The sequence below is a fragment of the Oryctolagus cuniculus genome, chromosome 5 (genome assembly GCF_051225735.1).
Source record: "Oryctolagus cuniculus isolate XC-2025 breed Fujian yellow rabbit chromosome 5, ASM5122573v1, whole genome shotgun sequence".
NCBI classification, from domain to species: Eukaryota; Metazoa; Chordata; class Mammalia; order Lagomorpha; family Leporidae; genus Oryctolagus; species Oryctolagus cuniculus.
In genome coordinates this window covers 63,607,359-63,626,595 of record NC_142871.1, presented here as the reverse complement: position 1 = coordinate 63,626,595, position 19,237 = coordinate 63,607,359, and the positions used below count along the sequence as shown (strand labels likewise).

At 44.4% G+C, this 19,237-nt stretch overlaps 1 protein-coding gene across 3 annotated transcripts in view; it reads left to right on the top strand.

Moving 5' to 3' along the window:
* Positions 1-3,874: 3,874 nt before the first annotated feature.
* Positions 3,875-19,237, top strand: part of SOBP (sine oculis binding protein homolog) — a 165,652-nt gene continuing 150,289 nt past the window's right edge. The window contains exons 1-3 of one of the 3 annotated variants that reach the window (XM_051855416.3): positions 3,875-4,571; positions 16,843-16,981; positions 18,762-18,947. In XM_051855416.3, the coding sequence (XP_051711376.1) occupies positions 4,476-4,571; positions 16,843-16,981; positions 18,762-18,947 (421 nt within the window). In that variant the 5' untranslated portion in view covers positions 3,875-4,475. Of the gene's footprint in view, positions 4,572-16,842; positions 16,982-18,761; positions 18,948-19,237 lie in introns of those variants that run through there. The other 2 variants (XM_051855417.3, XM_089332765.1) reach the window with 2 other exon arrangements.

The window sequence follows — 19,237 nt, the reverse complement described above, 5'->3', positions numbered from 1 at the left end:
TACTTGGTTAGGTCACAGAGTTACTTCAAGATAGCATTAATTTCAAGCAAGAAACACAGGAAAGGGGCTGGCGCTGTGGCTTAGCTGGTAAAGCCGCTGCATGCAGTGCCAGCATTCCATATGGGCTCTGGTTCCAGTCCTGCCTGCTCCTCTTCCAATCCAGCCCTCTGCTGTGGCCTGGGAAAGCAGTAGAAGATGGCCCAAGTCCTTGGGCCCCTGCACCTATGTGGGAGACCGGGAAGAAGTTCCTGGCTCCTGGCTTTGGATTAGCTCAGCTCCAGGCGTTGCAGCCATTTGGGGAGTGAATCAACGATGGAAGACCTCTCTCTCTACCTCTGCCTTTGCCTCTGGGTCTCTGTAACTTGGCCTTTCAAATAAATAAATAAAAAATAAATCTTAAAAAAAAAAAGAAATACAGGAAAACCTGTTTTTAAAGTTTCTTATCAGGTCATACTAATCAATCAGCTAACACTGATTAATTCCTCACTAGGTGTGAGGCATCCAGAGTTGGAGAGCCCAAGTCAGATCCCCCTAAGGTCTTCCCTTTACTCTCTGATGTGTTTTCTAGGCAACTTGGGACAGAAAGGACACCAAGCACAGCCCTGAAGAGTAAAGGCAGTCACGAAAATATACCTGAGGAAGGTGTGAAAGATCAGGCTTGTTCTGGCAGGGGTAGTAGAGGGAAAATTGTCTATGTGTGTGTGTGTAGAGATAGAGAGAGATAGAGAGCGAGCGAGCACTGATGCTGGCGATTGGGAGCGTATAAGTCATCGCAGAAGAGTGGCTCTTCTGTGGTATGTTCATGTAGTATGCTACCCCACAGGGTATAAATTATACACTCTGAAGTTCTCCGGGCAATGTAAATAACCGACACTATGCCCAAACACCAGCAACTCTTATGATCATTGTCTTCACCTACATTACATTTGGAGAAACCTCGAGTCCTCAACAAGGTGTAACAATCGTGGTTCCAAAGTTCATCCTGGGTTAAAAGTTTCCCTCTTACAAACGGTCTGAGCTTTCATTGTCACTAAAGCTGTGCACTGTGGATTGTAATACAATCTTCTCACCTCACTTTTCTGGAGGACATATGCTTGTGAAGGAACAGGTGGCTGATGAGTCTCATTTTTTAAGATTGATTTATTTGCTAGGCAGAGTGACAAACATACACACACACACAAATGCACACACACACACATAAACAGATCTTCTACCCACTGGTTCACTCTACAAATGGCCACAAAGGCAGGGCTGGGCCAAGTCAGAGCCAGGAGCCAGGAACTCCATCCGGGTCTCCCAACTGGGTGGCAGGGGCTCAAGCACTTGGGCTATCTTCTGCTGCTTTCCCAAGTGCATTAGCAGGGAGCTGGATCGGAAGTGGAGCAGCTAGGGCTCCGACCATTGCTCTGACACAAGCAGTGGTTTCACTCACTGGGCTACAACAGATGCAGCCCCCTAATATAATTTTCTAATTAAATGCCTAAACCATCACAGAGCAAGTCATTTTCTTTCAAGGAAGTAGAGATGCCTCTAATTCTAACTCTGGGCTGCAGTTCACCTTCTCTGTTGATTTTATTCTTAACTTGTGAAACTGTATCTTAGAACTTGGGGTATAGAACTTGTTATTTGATATCAGCCGAACAACAGTGAATTAATTGTAATGGCTCTGGCACCGAAGGAAACAGAGGGGACTTAAATACGTTTCCAAAAGACAAGAGAGCTGTTTTTTCTTTTCTTTTCTTTTCTTTTTTTTTGCATCTGTATATGTTCCCAACAGTTTAAAATATTCAGAAGTGCAAACAAAAAGTTTTCTCTTTACTTCCCCCATGAAAGACGAAGAGGACCAGACAGAAGACTACCTGCAGTCCACGTGTCATTTATCAGATGTTCTAGAAGAAATTCAGAGTGAAGAGCCCTCTGCCTCTCCCCCTTCTGCCCCCAGCAGCAGTACCTCGGGGGAAGTCCCCACCGCAACACACACCCGCTCGGGACTGCTGTGACAGCTGCGGGAGGGAGAGGCGGAGTTAGGGCCCCTTTCTGCGAGGGTCGTCGCAGGTCCGCTGTGGGCTGCACAGCTTGGGTCTACAGACAACTGGACAATCTGGAATAGACGCCGCTGTAACTAGTGCAGAGCGCTCCCTAAAATCTTACTAGTCCCGGGAATTCTAACTTTTCCTAGGAGCCAAGTGTCTCGATCTGGACCCCTTGCAGGCGCGGAGCCGGGTTGGGCCGCGCTCGCTCAGGCCTCCCAGCTCGCCCGGGATTCCGGCAGCCACGCTGAGCTGGGTGGGCTTCCTCTCGTTGCCTGGGCACCGGGAGGAGGTGAGAGAGGGTGCTCAGCCCTCCTGGGTAGCCTCCCAAGCATTTTCAAGTTGACGTTTACGAAAGAAACAAAACAATGCTAAAATGCAAATTAGGCAACGCGATACCCAGGCTGAGCCTCGTTTGACAAGCCAACCTGAGGTCTTAATGGAACGCTTACTCACAGCCCCGCACCGAATTCATTCTATCTTTCAAGCACTTAAAAAAAATGTGTAATTTTAAGTTCCACCGCTGTCATAATGAACACTCCACCATAACAAGCAAGGGAACAATGGACACCCCCACACTGCATTGTGGTAGGTAATTACGAAGTGTCGCGGCGCAGGAGAGCGACCGACGCTCGGAACCTCAATGTGTCCCCTGCGGCGTGGAGGAGCGTCCAGGGCCCTGGGTCTCACTGAAGTTCACGCCAATGCCTCAACCCAGAGAGCGGGACCGGCGCAATCCGACCTTGGCGCCAGGCGTGGACACAGCGGGGGCAGAGAACCAGAGAGGGGGCGCCCTGTGCAGCGCGCAGAGGGGGCAAGCACCGCTCCGCAGAGAGCAGAAGCCAGCTGCGAAGTCTTGGGGTGCAGAGTGCAAGCCGGTGGCGAGGCGAGGGTCTCGCAGGGGCGTGGCGAGGGCGTCGGGATCCCCGTCGGAAACCTAGGCTGGACCTTGCGCTCCCAGCGGCACCCACTCTTTCCAACCTTAAACAGCCGAAGCCAGGGCACCTGATTAAGGGTGCGCACGGGGTCACGTAGTAAAGCTGTTACTTTGTAGAAGGGCGTGTGTGTGTGTGAGAGAGAGAGAGAGAGACCACAAGCGGGAAGCGAAAGAAAAAACAGGGGGCTGTAGGACAACACGTCCCACTGCTGAGTGGTTCTTTTAGAGGCACAAGCTTTCGTGCAAGCTCAGCGGGAGGCCGCGCTTTGGGGACCTGCTGGGCAGGGCGCGGGGACCTCCCCAAGGGGCCGCCAGCCTCCACGCGCCCTGCGGTGGCCTTCCAGAGGGGGACGCTCCGTCCTGGCAGCTGAGGAGGGGTCAAGGCTGTGGGCTTTTTCCCCCGCTCCGAGCCTGGCTCTGCAGTCCCGACGCGTTGAGCCCCGCCGGCCTTCCCCAGGGGGGCAGCGGTGACCTCGAGTCCCCCGCCCTTTCTCCTGAGCGCTCCCACAGCCTCCCAAACCTCCTCCCCTCAGCCCCATTCATTTCTCCCCAGCAGCTGCTAGGACAGGGGAGCCCCAAAACCAACTCTAAACCCACGGGAGCCCGCGTCACTGAGCTAGGGAGAGGGGCTGGGGTCCGAGAGGGCGCTGGCGCCCGGGGGGCAGTCGCTCAGAGGTGGCGGCCGAAAGGGGCGCCGCGTCCCTCCCGCTGCCCGCCGTGGACGAACAGGCGGCCGCGAGCAGCCCCCGGAGCCGCGCAGCATCCGCGCGCCCAGTGACGGTGGAAGCCACGCCCGCTCTGGAGCCGGGGGCCGGCCTGCCCACCCCCCCTCCACCGCCCCCTCCCTCCGGCCCCCCGCCCTGTCCCGCTCGCTCCCGCCCCTCCTCCCCGCGCCAGCCCCCGGCCCGCCCCCGGCTCGGCTCGCGGGAGGCGCTGGGCGCCGGGGCTGGCGCGCTCTCCGGGGCGCACACACACACACACACACATACACACACACACGCACACACACACACTCGTCCGCGCGCGCACGCCCGAGCAGCTCTCTCCGCGCCGGGCCCGGCTCCCCTCGCCCATGCCGACGGACCGAGCGGCGGAAGATGGCTGACTACTCCACGGGGCACCGAGGATGCAGCCCGGCGGCGGCGGCGGCGGCGGGAGCGGCAGCAGCAGCAGCGGCGGCGGCGGCGCGGGCAGCGGCGGCAGCGGCGGCGTTGGCGGCGGCGGCGGCGGCGGCAGCAGGAGCAGGAGTGGCGGCGGCGGCATCCCCGAGACTCCCCGAGCTACCTTCCCCCGTGACAGCCGCTGACGTGCTCCGCCGCTAGACGAGACCCCGCTCCTCGGCGCCTGCCTCCCCCTCGCGCCCCGGCCCCGCCAGCCCCGCCAGCGCCGCTACCTCCGCCAGCGTTGCCACCATCAGCACCACCTCCACCGCCACCGCCACCGCCACCACCGCCAGCGCCGGCGGCGGCAGCAGCCATTTCATCTCCACAGAAACCAGACACAAAAACATGGCAGAGATGGAGAAAGAGGGGAGACCTCCGGAAAATAAAAGGAGCAGGAAACCGGCCCACCCCGTGAAACGGGAGATCAACGAGGAGATGAAGGTATTTCTGCACCGCGGGGCTGGGAGGCCGGAGCCCTTTCTCCCGCCCGCTGCGCGGGGCCGTTCGTTGTGTGGCTTCGAGGGGTCCGGGCGCGCCTGTCAGCCTTGCGGGATGCCGGGAGCCTCGGCTCTTCCTGGGGCTCCGAGCCCAGGCCGGCTCGCGGCTGCATCCCCGACATCCGCTACGCTAGCGTTTGGCTGGGCTCGGTGGTGGGGGTGGTGGTGTGGGGGGGCGCGCATACTGTTTCACCTTTCACAGCCTGGGTTGGCACGGGCGCGTCCCGGGGAGCACGGCGGGGCGCCGCGGCGGGCAGGCGCGCGGAGGGCGCTCCCGGTGCGCGGCGGGGTCCCCCCTTCTCCGGGAAGCGGCGCCCTGGACCCCTCCAAAGTTAGGAGCGGTGCGGCCGAGGCAGCCGCGAGCGCACGCCAGCGCCTGCTCCCCCGTCCCGCTGGCTCCCGAGTCGCCCGCCGTGGTGTTTGAGGCGCGGGCAGTGCGGGGCGAGGTGCGGCCGGGGCTGCGCGGGGCTGGCTTCGGTCCCGGTGGCCGGCTCGCCTCACCCGCCCCCGCCCGCTCTTCTCCGCGGCCGCCTACGCCTCCCGGCCGGGTGGAGCGGACCCCCGGCGAGCCCCGTCGAAAGACCGCTTCTGCGGGGCGGCCTGCGCGGGGCGCCTGTCCATTGTTCGCAGAGGCCAGCCCCGAGGGCTCCCGGCGGGCCGGGCTCCCCGCCAGGCCAGCAGTGCCCAGCGGTGGCGAGCGCAGCGCACAGCGCTCCAGCTGTTCGCGTCGCCGCGGTGGCTCCCCGACGCCGCTCGGCTCCGGACCCTCTCGTCGTCGCCCCACGAAGTTGTGGCTCTTGCCTGGGCGAGGGTTTTATTCTGGGTTGATTTCAGAGTCTCTCTGGATTTATTTCTTTTTAAACAATTTTTATTGAATCTCTATTTTTTCTTTCTGCGAGTTACAAAAAAAAAGTAGCTTTCTTGGTGTTCCCAAGGTGTCTCCTGCCAGGTGACGTGGTCAGGTTTGCTAAGTTCGTATTGAAAAGACAAAACTGCAGGGATAGAGCACTACGTCCAGTGTATTGTGTTTTGACGTCTTCTTGGTTACAACCACTGTATGAAGAGCGCCCTGTGCGGAGCCGGCAAAGGGGGCTTTTGGATACACACACCCTATGCCTGAGCGCCTATGAGCGTGTGCTTACCTAGCCAGCCACCCAAGTTTTGGAATTAGGGTCTTTATTTCTGGGTGAGGAACTTAGTGCCTGGAAGCTCGAGGTGCAGCTCACTCCACTGGAAAATCAAGGAAGATTTACCTTGAAAACCAATGCCATTCCTTGTCATGGATGCCTCCATGGATTCCAATGACAGACAGTTAAAAAAGAGAGAGAGAGAGAGAGAGAGAGAGAGAGAGAGAGAGAGAGAGAGAAAGAAAAGAACAAGCAAAAGACCAGGAGAAGTTTTTTTGTGGACGAGCGTGGAATCCAGACGGTCTGCAGGAACCGTTCTTCCTCACTATGTCCTCCCGCCCAGCACTTCCAGATTACTTTTCCATTTCATTTTACGTTGGGAATGAGGGAGGAGGAGAGAGGTGAGGGCAGCTAGGAAATTGTAGCATGCTCTGGCCCTTTAAAACGCTGCCTAATGGGATCTATATGGATGGCAGTTTTTAAGTTTCATAGGTTCTAGAGTTACAAATTAGCTAATTTTAATCAAAACATGTGAAATGTTATCCCGGCTGGATATAAAGGCTGACTGTGCTCTGAGCTCGGGGCTCGTGTTGTTGACTTTGGCTGCAGGCGCACTCCGTGGTTTGGGAGATAGTTGTCCTTCTACAGTATAACAGATGTTTGTCTGAACTGGTGAGGAAGAAACAAAAACAACATTGTGTGAAGGGGAAAAATTACACAAGTTTTAGCCAGTGCTGCAGGACTAAGTATGGAATTAACCTTAGTGCACAGAATTTCCTCTCTTGAAAATGGTATTTTTCTTCCAAATCACCACCTACCATTTGTACTTTTAATCCTCGTCATTTCGATCCAGAGTAGCATGAAAGAAGAAGTTCAACACAGCAAATGATTCAATCGCCTGTGGGATCCTATTTTTCTCTCTGGCTTGGGACAATGTGAGGGACCCTTGGCCAGAATTTTTAGTCACGTCCATACACACCGTGCCAGCGTGTTTAGTGGAATTATCCTGTAGGTGCTCTTCTGATGTAACAGCACCCCAATCCTCATTTAATAAGTGGTTTCTCAGAGTCGAAAGGGTTTCGAGCTCATTAATATTTTTCTGTTTTTAATGTCAAGAACCGCATCGACAAAACCCCTCCCCCAATCTCGTGGTATTGTTACCCGTCTAGCTGCTGGACCTGAAGGGTAGTGTAACATAACAAGTTGGTTGCCCTGTATAAAAATGTGTGCAGCAAAATGTCACCGAGAACACAATGTGGCCTTGTGCAGCTTCATATCGGTGCCGCTGGAGCTGCCTGGCTGTGTTTGCCTTCATCTGAACGGCTTTCATCTGGACCAGTGTAAACGAAGCCCTGGTAAGTAATCACTGCCCGGCAGAAAGAAAGGAATGTATACAGCTAGCCCGGCCTAAGCTGTAAAAACGGAAACCTGAGCCCCCACGTAGGATCACATATCAAGGCTTGAAGGTAGGGGAAATGAAAGGGGGAAAGAGGAGAGAGCGAATGGAAAAGTCAGCCTGGGAAGTAGAGGCTGAGGAGGAGGCCCCCTTAGGGAGATTTGGCTCAGGGATTAGGGAATTTTATCGTGGTGTACAGTGACCTACTCAGGTTTCAACTCGGGTTGGATCAAGTTGCTTCTCTGTGAGCTGAAAGAAAAAGGACTCATGTGTATGTGATCCCCCCCCCCCCCAGGGTAATAGAAAGGACATTGGTACAAATGTCTATTTTAAGTACAGCAAATGCAGGGTACTGAGAATGAGCAACAAAATTGCCTCATCACAGAGACTTCCTTCAAGATTTCCTAATTGAGATAATCACATATTTATTTAAAAATGCCTGCAGAAGACGAACTGGCTGAGGTTTAGCTGACACCAGGGATGGCATTGGAGATTGACTTCATGTGGCTGGGAGCTAATGTTGGTTGCTGTTTCCCTAGATCAGATATTGAGTTACATTTTCGTTATCACTGGTTTAATGTACATGGCATTGTAACAAATTTAAATTTGATACAATATAATTTTGTGTGTGAGAAGTACATGACTTGGCATAGCTTGCTTATAGTGTCCTGTAGTGAAAATATCTTCAAGTAGAAATGTTTGCCTCACCACGACCTTTAACAATTTTTCTTTATCTTTCCCGTTTTCCTTCCCTTCGGTCTGATTTTCCTTGGTTAAAAAGACTGGTTATGCACTATGCTCTTACGATTAGTATGCCTTATTCAATTAGTGACTAATAGGTTTTTTAAAATAATCAGATGGCAGTGCAATTTATATTTTGACTCCTTTTTGTTTCTAAATGAATGTTGGGATTGTATCTAATATAATCTTTCTTCATATACTGTTGGCTCATATGTATTATAGTGGATGGATGTCAGGAGGGAGTTCTGACATATGGAAGGGTTAATTAGTTTCAGGAGTTCATCCAGAATGTGGTAGATATAATATAAAAACTGGTTTGTACTAGTAAATGTGTGAGTATAAAAATATGTGTAAGTATAAATATTGTCACACGTAGCGATATGTATTTTGTGCATATAGATGTTAGTGAACTGTGATCAGTAGCGACTGAACAATGATACAAATACGAAATCCAAACTGCGAGCAGAGATAATGAGTCAATGGATTGTATTTTTATCTTTTCAAACTCTTTGACAAAACAAGCATGATTAGATTAAGCGCTCTGTCTTGGAAACTTTCCTAAACAAACCATAATTAATGCACTTACAATGTTTGGCTTCTTTATCAATTGCTAAACTATAGGATAATCTGTGTTAAATGTCATAGACTTTTTCTGCTTTGCTGAAGAAGTTTTCTGTCTATAAATATTCTCAGTAAGTAATTTGTACCTAAAATTATGCTCCAGTCCCGATGCCTGCAGTTTGAGTCAGGCACATCTGTTAGAGTTTAGTAGTAAACGTACCACAAGCTTTTCTAGTTTGGTTTCTGATCATCTATCTCCCTTTGGCATTAAAAATGACCTGTGTCAATCGCATAGACAGTACAGGAAGTTGCAGAGCTGAGCTGGTGACTGCACTGAGATAAATAGCTTGCCATTACAAACACAAAATTAGAGAACTCAGAGTGTGAACTGGAAATCATTTCACTACTGAAACAGGTATATTTTAAGTTTGCTGCTAAAGTTCAGACAGAGAGTCCCAGGAGCTTAGAAAACTGGCTTGGGGCCAGATCCCACTGTGGCATTTACAAATTATGTCAGACCCCCCCCCTGCTGAGCAGTGGCCTCAGGTGTGCCCTGTGGCAAGACTAGGGACTAATTCCTGTGGGAACATGGCCCTTAGCCCTCGCAAGCAGGTGTTGGATGCTCCTGAACATCCCAGTTTTTCTGCTCCAGGCTCCAGGCTTAGCCCCAAAAGAGGTGGTCCTCAGAGCGCTTGGAAGGCTGTGCATTCTGGGAAAGAGTCTTTCTCTCCATCTGTGAGCGGGTGAGTGTGATGTGTGGTGGAGTGCCGGTCTCTGAGCCTCACGCAACTCGCTGGTTCCAGAGGCGAGCGAGGAAATGGAAAGGAACCACTCCACTTCCTCCCAAATCTGAAATAAACATTTGAACGAGAAGAAAATGAGTCTGACAGACTCATTCCCTTCTGCGTTTCCTGCCTCTGTGCTTGCCAAGCGCTGCTCCGAGAAGCCAAACCCTACTCTCCTTGTGTGAAAGACAGACTTATAGAAACCAAGAGCTAACAGTTTTAAAGGAAAGTCAAAACAGGGCCTCAAAAAAGGGCAAATATTAGTGAGTGCAAGTAGTTCTCTGAAAAGGAGAATTCCAAGGAAAGAAAGCATCTCATCAGTGTGGCTAGACTTTTTGTGTCTTTATGTCTTCTAAGAAAACGTCCCTTTTATCTATTGAATTCTTTGTCTACTTCTTTTTAACTATTAGGAGTAGTAGGAGGTGGATCATAAAAATCCCTGAAGTCTAATACTTCCTCTTGTGGAATGGGAAGTTAGCCACACTTGCACTCTGAAGCTAATAAGATTATTGAATATTTTCCTAAAAGGGGAGGGATACTACAGGGTAGAAAAAGAAGAAAAAATAGAATACTTGTTTTTGATAGCGCCAAATGAAACATGTACACAGGCATGAAAGCATGTGGTAAGTGAGATTTGCTGAATGTATATTTTAGGATCTGTAGACTGATGGGTGTTAATATTTCTTATATAACCAAAAGCTGGTGGAACTCTGCACTGCTTTAAGGCCAGTGGCTTTGGCACAGACAGGGAAACAATGTAACAAGTCGTGGTGATTTTTAAGGCAGTTCTGCAGCTGTGATCCCACACAGCTGCACACAGCTGTACACCTGCCATGCCTGCCACAGTGTTAGCTGAGAGCCATGATCTGTGATTTCACAGTATTTTTTGACCCTTTTAGGATATTTTATGTCTTGGCAGCAGATTAAAATATGAGGACATGATTGTTTGCTATGTCACAAAATGGCCATGTGACACCATAGACTCTATATGCAGAAACACACAATTTTAGTTTTTTTTTTTTTTTTAAGATTTGTTTATTTTAAAGGTGAAAGGACAGATTGAGAGAGAGAAAGAGATATCTACCATCTACTCATGTACCCTCCAAATGCCTGCAACTGCTAGTTCTGGTCCAGTAGGAAGTCAGGAAACCAGGAATTCCACCTGGGTCTTCCATGTGGGTGGCAGAAACCCAAGTACTTGAATCATCATCTGCTGCCTCCTGGGGTATACACGTTAGCAGGAAGCAGGATCAGAAACAGAGACGGGACTCAGTCCCAGGCACTCCCCTACGGGAAGCAGGCATCCCAAGCGGCAGCTGGACCTCCTTCCCTATCATGCCAGTCCCACAATTTTAGTTTTATATACAGTGATACAGCCATCCAATTCAGAATGTACTGATAGAAAGAGGACATGACTGTTTCTCCTCAGGGCTCTTTCAGCCAGAGTTGGGTGTTAGTGTTACCATGTGTACTCTGCACGTAGTACTGCAGTAAATCATTGTGTTGGGGCTGAGAACAGTGTGGCAGAACCAACCAAAATGGAATCCAGTGACTATCTGCAAAGGGTTTCAAGCTGGAAAGCTGTAGTTTAGATAAAAACAGCAGCACACAACACGTAAAGTTTGACCAAGGGTGTGACTCTGTTTTCTCTTATTATTTCATGCGTGTTGATGCATTGGTCACCTGTGGACAATAGCTTATCCTTACTATTCTGTCTGAGCCAGTGGGATCATGACTATGAAGGTACTTTGTAATCTGTAAAGGGCATTTCAAGTATTTCTTTTGCACTATTTGAATTTTACCTCCTGACCATTTTCTTAGCAGAAATATAAAATAAAGCTGATCTACTGGATCTGTGTTAAGAAAAACAACATAAGACTCAGCCCTGGGGTGGGGCCTGGGAGTGCACCTAGAGACTGACCTCTAAGTACCTGACCAAGTTCAATTCCTGCTTTACTCTGGAACTTGAACATGACTCTCCTTTTCTGCCATAGATCCTTCCTTTTTCTTTATTACCAAGTCCATGATGCTTAATTGAAATCTACTGCAGAAGTCAGAACACATACAGATGGAAAGGCAGATAAAATATTTTCCCAAAAATAACATCATTCTATTTTTCATAACCTTAACTAGCAGAGATCCTAATATTTTTTCTCCTGCCTTGTAAATTGTTCAGGATTGGGAATTCCTTTTTCCTTTGATTATATATCTCATGTACTCTGCTTTCTTGGTAATATGTGTCAGAAGGTTTTGAAGTTAAGTAATGTAGCTGACAGATCCTTTTTATTATCATTAGGATTGTAAATATGGCTGATGCAGTTGTTGATGAGTGAGACTATGTGTTAATTAATTTTTAATTAGAACTAGTTTTTTATTTTTACAAAAATAATATACAGGCATGACAGAAATAGTAGAATAATGAATAGAAATAAGCAAAAAGAAAAACAAAGCCTATAATTTTCCTACCCAGACACAATTACTGTCAACATTTTGATGTATGCCTTTTTATTTTCTTTCTATGTATGATATGTAGCTTTTTAAAAAGCAAAAATGATCGCCTGGTGTACTAACCTTCCTTTTAAAACTTAATACATTGTTAATAGCTTTTCATAGCAATAAAAATTTATCTATAGCATGTCTCTCAGTGGCAAAATAGTATTCCATTTTATGATTAAACCATTCCATTTTATGATTTAACCAAGTTTCTATTGTTTGACATTTAGTTTGTTTCTGAGAAAACAACACTGAGATAAATATTCCTGAACGTGCATATTTCTGTGCTTATTTCCATAGGATAATTCCTGTAGTCTTCAGAAATAAAACCACTATCAAAGAGTATGCAAAAATTTTAAGGCTCTTAATGCATGGATTCAAAATGCCCTTTCCAAAAGTTGAATCAAATTAAATTCCCAATAGTATGAGAGTACTCACTAATACTATGTAATTTAAAAAATTTTTACATGTTTATTTTTAGAATCACATTTTCCTTAATTTTGTTTGATCACTTCTCTGTATTGGTACATCTTTTCTGATATTTGTGAATGTATCCAAATGTATTTGCACATTTATTGGGTACATTCTAAGTGTCAGGTATTGTGCTAGGTGAGGCATAAAATTAAATAAAAGGCTTTTGCCCTCAGATAACTCATAGTGTATTTGTGATAAATGACATATTTTGCTAGAACTGGGAGTTGGATTAAAAATAGGAATTACATTTATGGGGAGAGGGAGGGCATGACGTTTCCCTCGTTTGGTGAATGATTGAGAGCTCTTGGAATACTTCATGCTGTCTTGGGTAGGACATAAATTTGAGAACACATCAACATTCAGTTATACAAGGCCTGGTGTAAAAAAAATCAGTGGTGCTTACCTACCTTTTAGAATCTGTTTGATATTTCCAAAATAAATGAAATCATCAGTCCTTTTTGAAGACCTTGAAGTTCTTGTGTTTCAGAGGTATTTTCAAGACTTTTAAATGATTGATATTTACAAAGTACCTTGAAGTCAGCTCTTTATTATTTACATGCTGAAATGTTTAATTAAAACCATTAAGTTTCCAATTTGACATTTGTGTAGTATTTCCAGTTGAGTAAGGAGGATGTCTAATGAATGTCCTGTGAATTAAAATCCCACAAAGATAAATACTATATGATACTATAGGAAGAACCCAGGAGGAATGAGGAAATAGTAAAATTTATTTCCCACCCATCTTTCTGTGGCCTCTAAAAAAGTTATAAAGAGATCATATATAAACATTCAGACAAAACGTTAAGATTGCCTTCTTTCCTTAGGGGCCCTAGCCTGGTGGGGAATTGGAGAGAGGATGAGCTGGAGGTAGGGGACTCAGGTATCCGTGTTAAGGACAGAGCAATTAGAGTCAGATGTGCTGTCAGAACCTTGTAAACTGAGAAGATTCATTTTTGGTTGTGAATTCTGAGCACCTCTTCTCTAACAATACAAATCAATGAGGGCTGAGGCCAGTGATCACATCTGAAGGCAGGTGAAATCTCAGGCCTTGGAACCCTCTTCATATTTGATGTGAGCATCCTCTCTGGTATGATTTCTTTGCAACTCTTTGGTTCAGGGAAGTGGCTCTGTTGTAATTGCTGATCCACTGGACTTGACAGAATTATCACAACCAGAAGATCTGTATTTTTGTTCTGACTTTACTTTGTGATCTGTCATGCTGGTTTCTTATCTTCTTGATGCTCTGATTTGCAGTTATAAAATGAGGATGTCACATAGATTCACCAAAAGTTTATTGTAGAAATCAAATACTTAACATGTAGGGTTATTGAAAGGAATAAGAGAATTAAAGAACATAGAAAAGTGCTGCAAGTGATAGACATTATCATTATAATGATAGTGACCTATTTTCCAAATCCAAGTTGGACCACATGGTAGAGAGAGGATTTTTGTGTCACTTCCAAGGGGGAGAGGCGGTCTGCAAAAAAATGTAATTTGGGTGCCAAAGCATCAAAATCTCTGGCACATTTTGAGGGTTTATAGGAGCAGCGATAAAATATTTGAAATAGTGACTGCTCCGTAAAATTCATGAGGTGTTGCTATGATAATTATACAATGTCTTTCTAAAATATATATATATTATGTAAGTAGAATTTCTGTGACTCCTTAGAATCCTAAAGCTGTTAGGAACTTTTGATAACCTCTGCTGCTTTCATTTCCTATCCTAGGTCTCCAGCAGAAATGGTGGGTAAAAATTTTGGGGGGGCAAATTCTACAATAGCTCCTTACTAATGAATATCCTTACCCAGAAATCTCTCTGCATTTTAACTCTATTCATATTTTTTAATGTTTAAAAAAATCAGAAATGTAGGAAATGAATGTCTTTTAATAGAAACTTCTTGTTTAAAGAATTTTAATACAACTGATGCTGAAAAAAAAATCTGTTGTAATTCTGTGCCAGAAAGACTTGAAAACTCTTAAAAACCATAAACATTACATTCATTTCCCCTAGAAAATGTGATATTTCTTGAGTGATCACTGCAAAAATTTATTTTGCTTGCTTTGGCTTAGCACCATAATGAACCCATATGATATCTAGCATCGAACACCACCTTGGAATTAAATAAATAAATAATTTACTTCCTGGGATCCTTTGGTTTCTTAATGCAGTAGTACATATGACAGAAGTAATAGTCTACTCCTTGTAGCTATTCTAAAGAAGCTTTGTTCTTTGTTTTCTCTCTTTCATCTCGCTCCTCCTTTCATGAAACTTTTGAAACTTATGGTTTGAGGTTTTAAAAGCCTTTTGTTTTCTGCTTTTGCAGTCATATATCAAAGCATTATTTATTTTTATTTTCAGTGACAAGAAGGAAAATGTTGTAGGGTTTATTTTCCCTGACATTTATAGTAACTCAAAAATCATGGGATAGATCAAGTTCATATTGACTGCTCCATGAAGCTTCTGAGTTTTCAGCAGAAACCATAAACTAAATTGGTGCAGTTAAGATGCCCAAATAATATGACTTTGGTGTTAATAATCCAGTTGAGGTTTCAGTTTTTATCCAAATGTCTGAAATTTCTGGATCCCATTCCTAGGATTGGTTCTGAAAGTCTGGATTTGCAACTGAACTAAAACAAATCTATATCCTTGGCTGGGAAGTTGCTCCATGAATTATGCATCCACAGCCTTTGTGTGACTTCAGAGGTTAGGCAGAATGAGAGAAAGTGGTGCCCAGATAGGAATAGTCTACAGAACTAGGTGTGGTAGCCTGGAGTTAATATGCAAAAGATTTTCTGTCTTGTTGACACAGTTCTCTTGAGATTGCGGGCCAACAGCACAGGGACCAATAGGCTGGCTTGAATTTGTCCTTTAATGCTGTTGGGAATTGGTTTTTGATGCTGGGTATAAGCCTCATCCTTGGAGATTTCTGCTGCCAGCCCACTGATGGAGAACCTCGATTTGTGTGTTTTAGGACTGTCATTCTCAAGTCAGGCACTCAGCTCAGTGAAAGACATTGGGTGTTAGGGGAGACTGACGCCCTATTAAAAGATCCTCCTTGATTGAGTAGAGCAGCATTTAGCCTAGTCCTCCTGAGTGGTATTCCCCAGGTCGCTGAGCTTATTATTCATATTGATCATCACATCTTTGTGTGTTCATGAAAAAAATGTCTATTTAATGTGGACATGACCAGCCATCAGAGAGAATAAATGCCTCAGTAAAGCACAGTCTGGCTGACCGTTGGCCTTTTGGATGGTAACCCTGAATCAGTCTGGCTAGCTTTTTTTTTTTTTTTTTAATTGTTGGTGCACTGTACCATCACAGATTGACCCCAGTTGGAGCCCAGAACTTAAAGGGTACTAAAGCAAAAAATGGAGCACTTCGTGGGTGATTTGAAATTCTAGGTTTGTTTTTGTGGAGTCAGTAGTATGATATCTTTTGTTTTTTATGCAAACCTTGCTGAATATGGAATCATGAAATCATGAAATTCAAGAAAACATGGAGCTCACACATTGTGGCTGTGCACACTCTGGTTTAGCCTTGGTGCTTTGTTTCAGGTACATAAATTATACATCCCAGTGTAATTTGGAAATGACAGCTTCCAAGGAGAATAATTAAAGATTATTTGAGCCACAGAGAAGGTTAGAATATATGGTTTTCCTAGCTCAACCTAGGAGGCTAACAGTCTCCTGGCAGATAGAGATGTTTAAGGTAGAAATGAGCATTAAGATCATAAACACACACAGTTTCACATCTTGTTTCTAGATGTAACAATTGATAAGTAAATAATAGTCATCTGATATAAAATATTAAATCTCAACTATACTTATTTTTCAGTGTTTGATATCTATAATAACAGTAACAATAATAATGTCTTATGTTTGTTTATTGATTTATAGATCATAGAGTAGTTTTATTCATTGTCCAAAAATCTGGGCTGGGTAGTAACCTTGAAGTTACTTGTACTTTCATGTTACTTGTCAGGAGATAATCATAGTGACCTTTGATTTCATGGAGTAAGAATCTTAATGAAATTTGCAAAGCAAATTATGCATTGACCTTAAAAAACACTCTTGTAAAAGGGAAAGCTAAAAAGGGAGACCCTTGTACCCTGTTGAGTTTTCTGTATGGTAAGGGTTGACAATTGAAAAATTATGTCTTTGTTGAAACTTTGCTTTCTCTGAAAAAAAGAGTCGTGTTAAACAACACCTAACTCAGAAAGCAGTGCTAATTTAAACCAATCTGAGCTGCACAAAGGTTCATTAATTGTTTTCATTTTTCAAATCTTTTCTTAGCTTTTCTTTGTGTTCTACCTTTCAATATTTTTGTATTATTGTGGAATATAGACTTTGCAGAAGAATTTGCTAAAATATGACTTCCTATTCATAAGCAAACCTGACAAATGCCTTTTCCTTATTCTCTTTAAATTGCAAATGTCTGAAGGCCAGTCATAATGGGATGCATCATTCTGAGCTTTAAATGCATGATAATTTTTGAATGTGACTTGAAAAACCAATACTAGTCTGGGGGAAGTGGGGCTGTGCTAGCAGTAAATTGTGGGGCAAACAATTCAATTTATGCATTCTTTTCAAATAGTTATTGATTATAGAAATAAGTGGTAGCTTATGCTTCTCTTTCAGAACTTTGCAGAAAACACCATGAATGAACTCCTTGGCTGGTATGGCTATGATAAGGTTGAATTAAAAGATGGTGAAGATATTGAATTCAGGAGCTACCCTACAGATGGGGAGAGCCGGCAGCACATTTCTGTTCTCAAAGGTAATGACATTTAATGTCCCTTTGTTCATTCAGAGAAGGATTAACTATCTCAACCTGCCAGCATTGAGTTGCTTTGGGCCTCATTTTGTTGATTATGCCAATGGTTGATTTAAATATACATCCCCAGCCCTGCTTTGCCCTGAGCAGAATTGCACACAATACAAGAGCACAACCTAAAACAAAAATAGACTCAAAAATCTCCTTCCAGCAGTCGGGAAACTAGACAGGGACTAGGGTCCTGCAGTGCTGTTGTACTGACCACAGGCGTATAGAAAGAGACAATATTAGTTACTTTTCTAGATTTATGATCCTTTTAACATATATAATCGAACTGTTGAGGACTGATCTGTAAGTGAAATGTTAGATTTAGATTTTCAGGCTGCAAGTGAGATGCACGGTGATTTTGGCATTCCTTCTTCCATTTTATTTATTTATTTTTTGGTGAGAATTCTAAAGAGAAGCTCTATTTTCATTTTGTATTTGAAGTTTGTCTTTCTCTGACTTTACATTTTTGACTTGGGTAATGAGAGGAGTGAGAGAAAGTAATAAATAATTGTATCCCATATTATCCTCTAAGAATATTCACGCAAGCCCAGCGAAAGAGGGGAAATTACAGAGGCTTGGCAGAGCTGAGTTAACACTGATTTTCCCAATGAGTAGCAGTGCCAGATAGCTACAGAGATGCCTGTATGAACACTGAATTTATGAACCTATATTTGTTTGTGAAAGAACAGAGAAGTAACCCATTTGGGGAACTTTAATAAAATGTAGGTAAAGCTAATTAGGCATCATCACTGCCAGTGTAATCAGTATTTGCCTTGCATTCAAAATCTATTGGCATAAACTACCTGTTCAAACATTTTATTTCCATTCTTTAAGATAGTGCTTTTCCTTCTTATGTGCCAACAAACACAAAGAAAGAACATCGCTGAGCTGTCCTGCGGACAGGTGGAATGCATGTGGCAAATTTTATGTTAAGCTTGCTATGAAATTGTACACATCGTGTTACAGAGATAGTATCATCCATTTCACTGTAAATGAAAAATGCAAGCCATGAATTCATATTTTACAAACTAATAGCTCGTATAATACTTGGCTAGGTAATAATTTTTGCCTCTGGGGAACATGGAAAGAGAGTGTGCCAGGATGTACTACTAAAGGCCAAAAGTTGTTTTCCATAGTTGAGGGTTTTTTAATGATTCGTCTGCAAGGATAAAATGTACAAAGTTCATAATGTTGTCATTTGTCTTTATTTTCATTTTTGTTAGTTTTTAATGAGGATTATCAATAACCTGTGAAACAGCAGCTTTCTTTTTAATCAGCTGCTTCTTTCTCATGGGCTCATTTGATTATTACAGTCTATGTTTATAATAGAGTGGGGTATGGGTACAGTGCCAGGGGGAGGCACATTTTAGGCTTTCTCCCGATACCTAGTAGCTGGAGAAGGATGCCTGCTGTATATATCACTTCACACATGGAAAAGGTTAATTGCCTCTCAATTTTCTATGGGATTTTACGGTGCTAAAATTCATCACCATGATTCAACTGGGATATTAGCTATCATAGTGGAGCAAATTATAAAGACGCCTGTTGGAAATTTATGGTAACAAGACTAAAAAGGTCCAGAATGGACTGTGGAGTTCTAATAAATTGTTTAAAGATTTACAGGGAAAAATGTGTTTTGTTACATGACCACTTTACTTGAGAAAATAAGGAAAATTTTAAGTCTACTGAATAAGCTCTTTTGTCATACTGAATGTGATTTTTTTTTTTTATACAGAAAATTCTTTGCCAAAACCAAAATTACCTGAGGACAGTGTTATCTCACCATACAACATAAGCACAGGCTATTCAGGGCTCGCCACTGGAAATGGACTTAGTGACTCACCTGCAGGGTCAAAGGATCATGGCAATGTGCCCATTATTGTACCTTTAATTCCACCACCTTTTATAAAGCCACCAGCAGGTAAGCCACTACTAGGGTTTCCAATGATAATGATTCATAGAAAGTTGTTTTAACTGTGTTAAGAATGATTATTAAATATTCTAGTTACCTTCAGTAAATCTGTTTCAGGAATTTTATAGATTAGAAATGTTAGTGGATACATTGTTTAATGTATTATTGTAATATTAGGAAAATTCCCTTATCTGCTCTTGCTTAGGCTAGAAACTTTCAGCAAATAATAAACCTTTTCTACTTCGAGCTTCAAAAAATTATTTTCCTTCTCTGAAGTCACTTGTTTAAAAATGGATGAA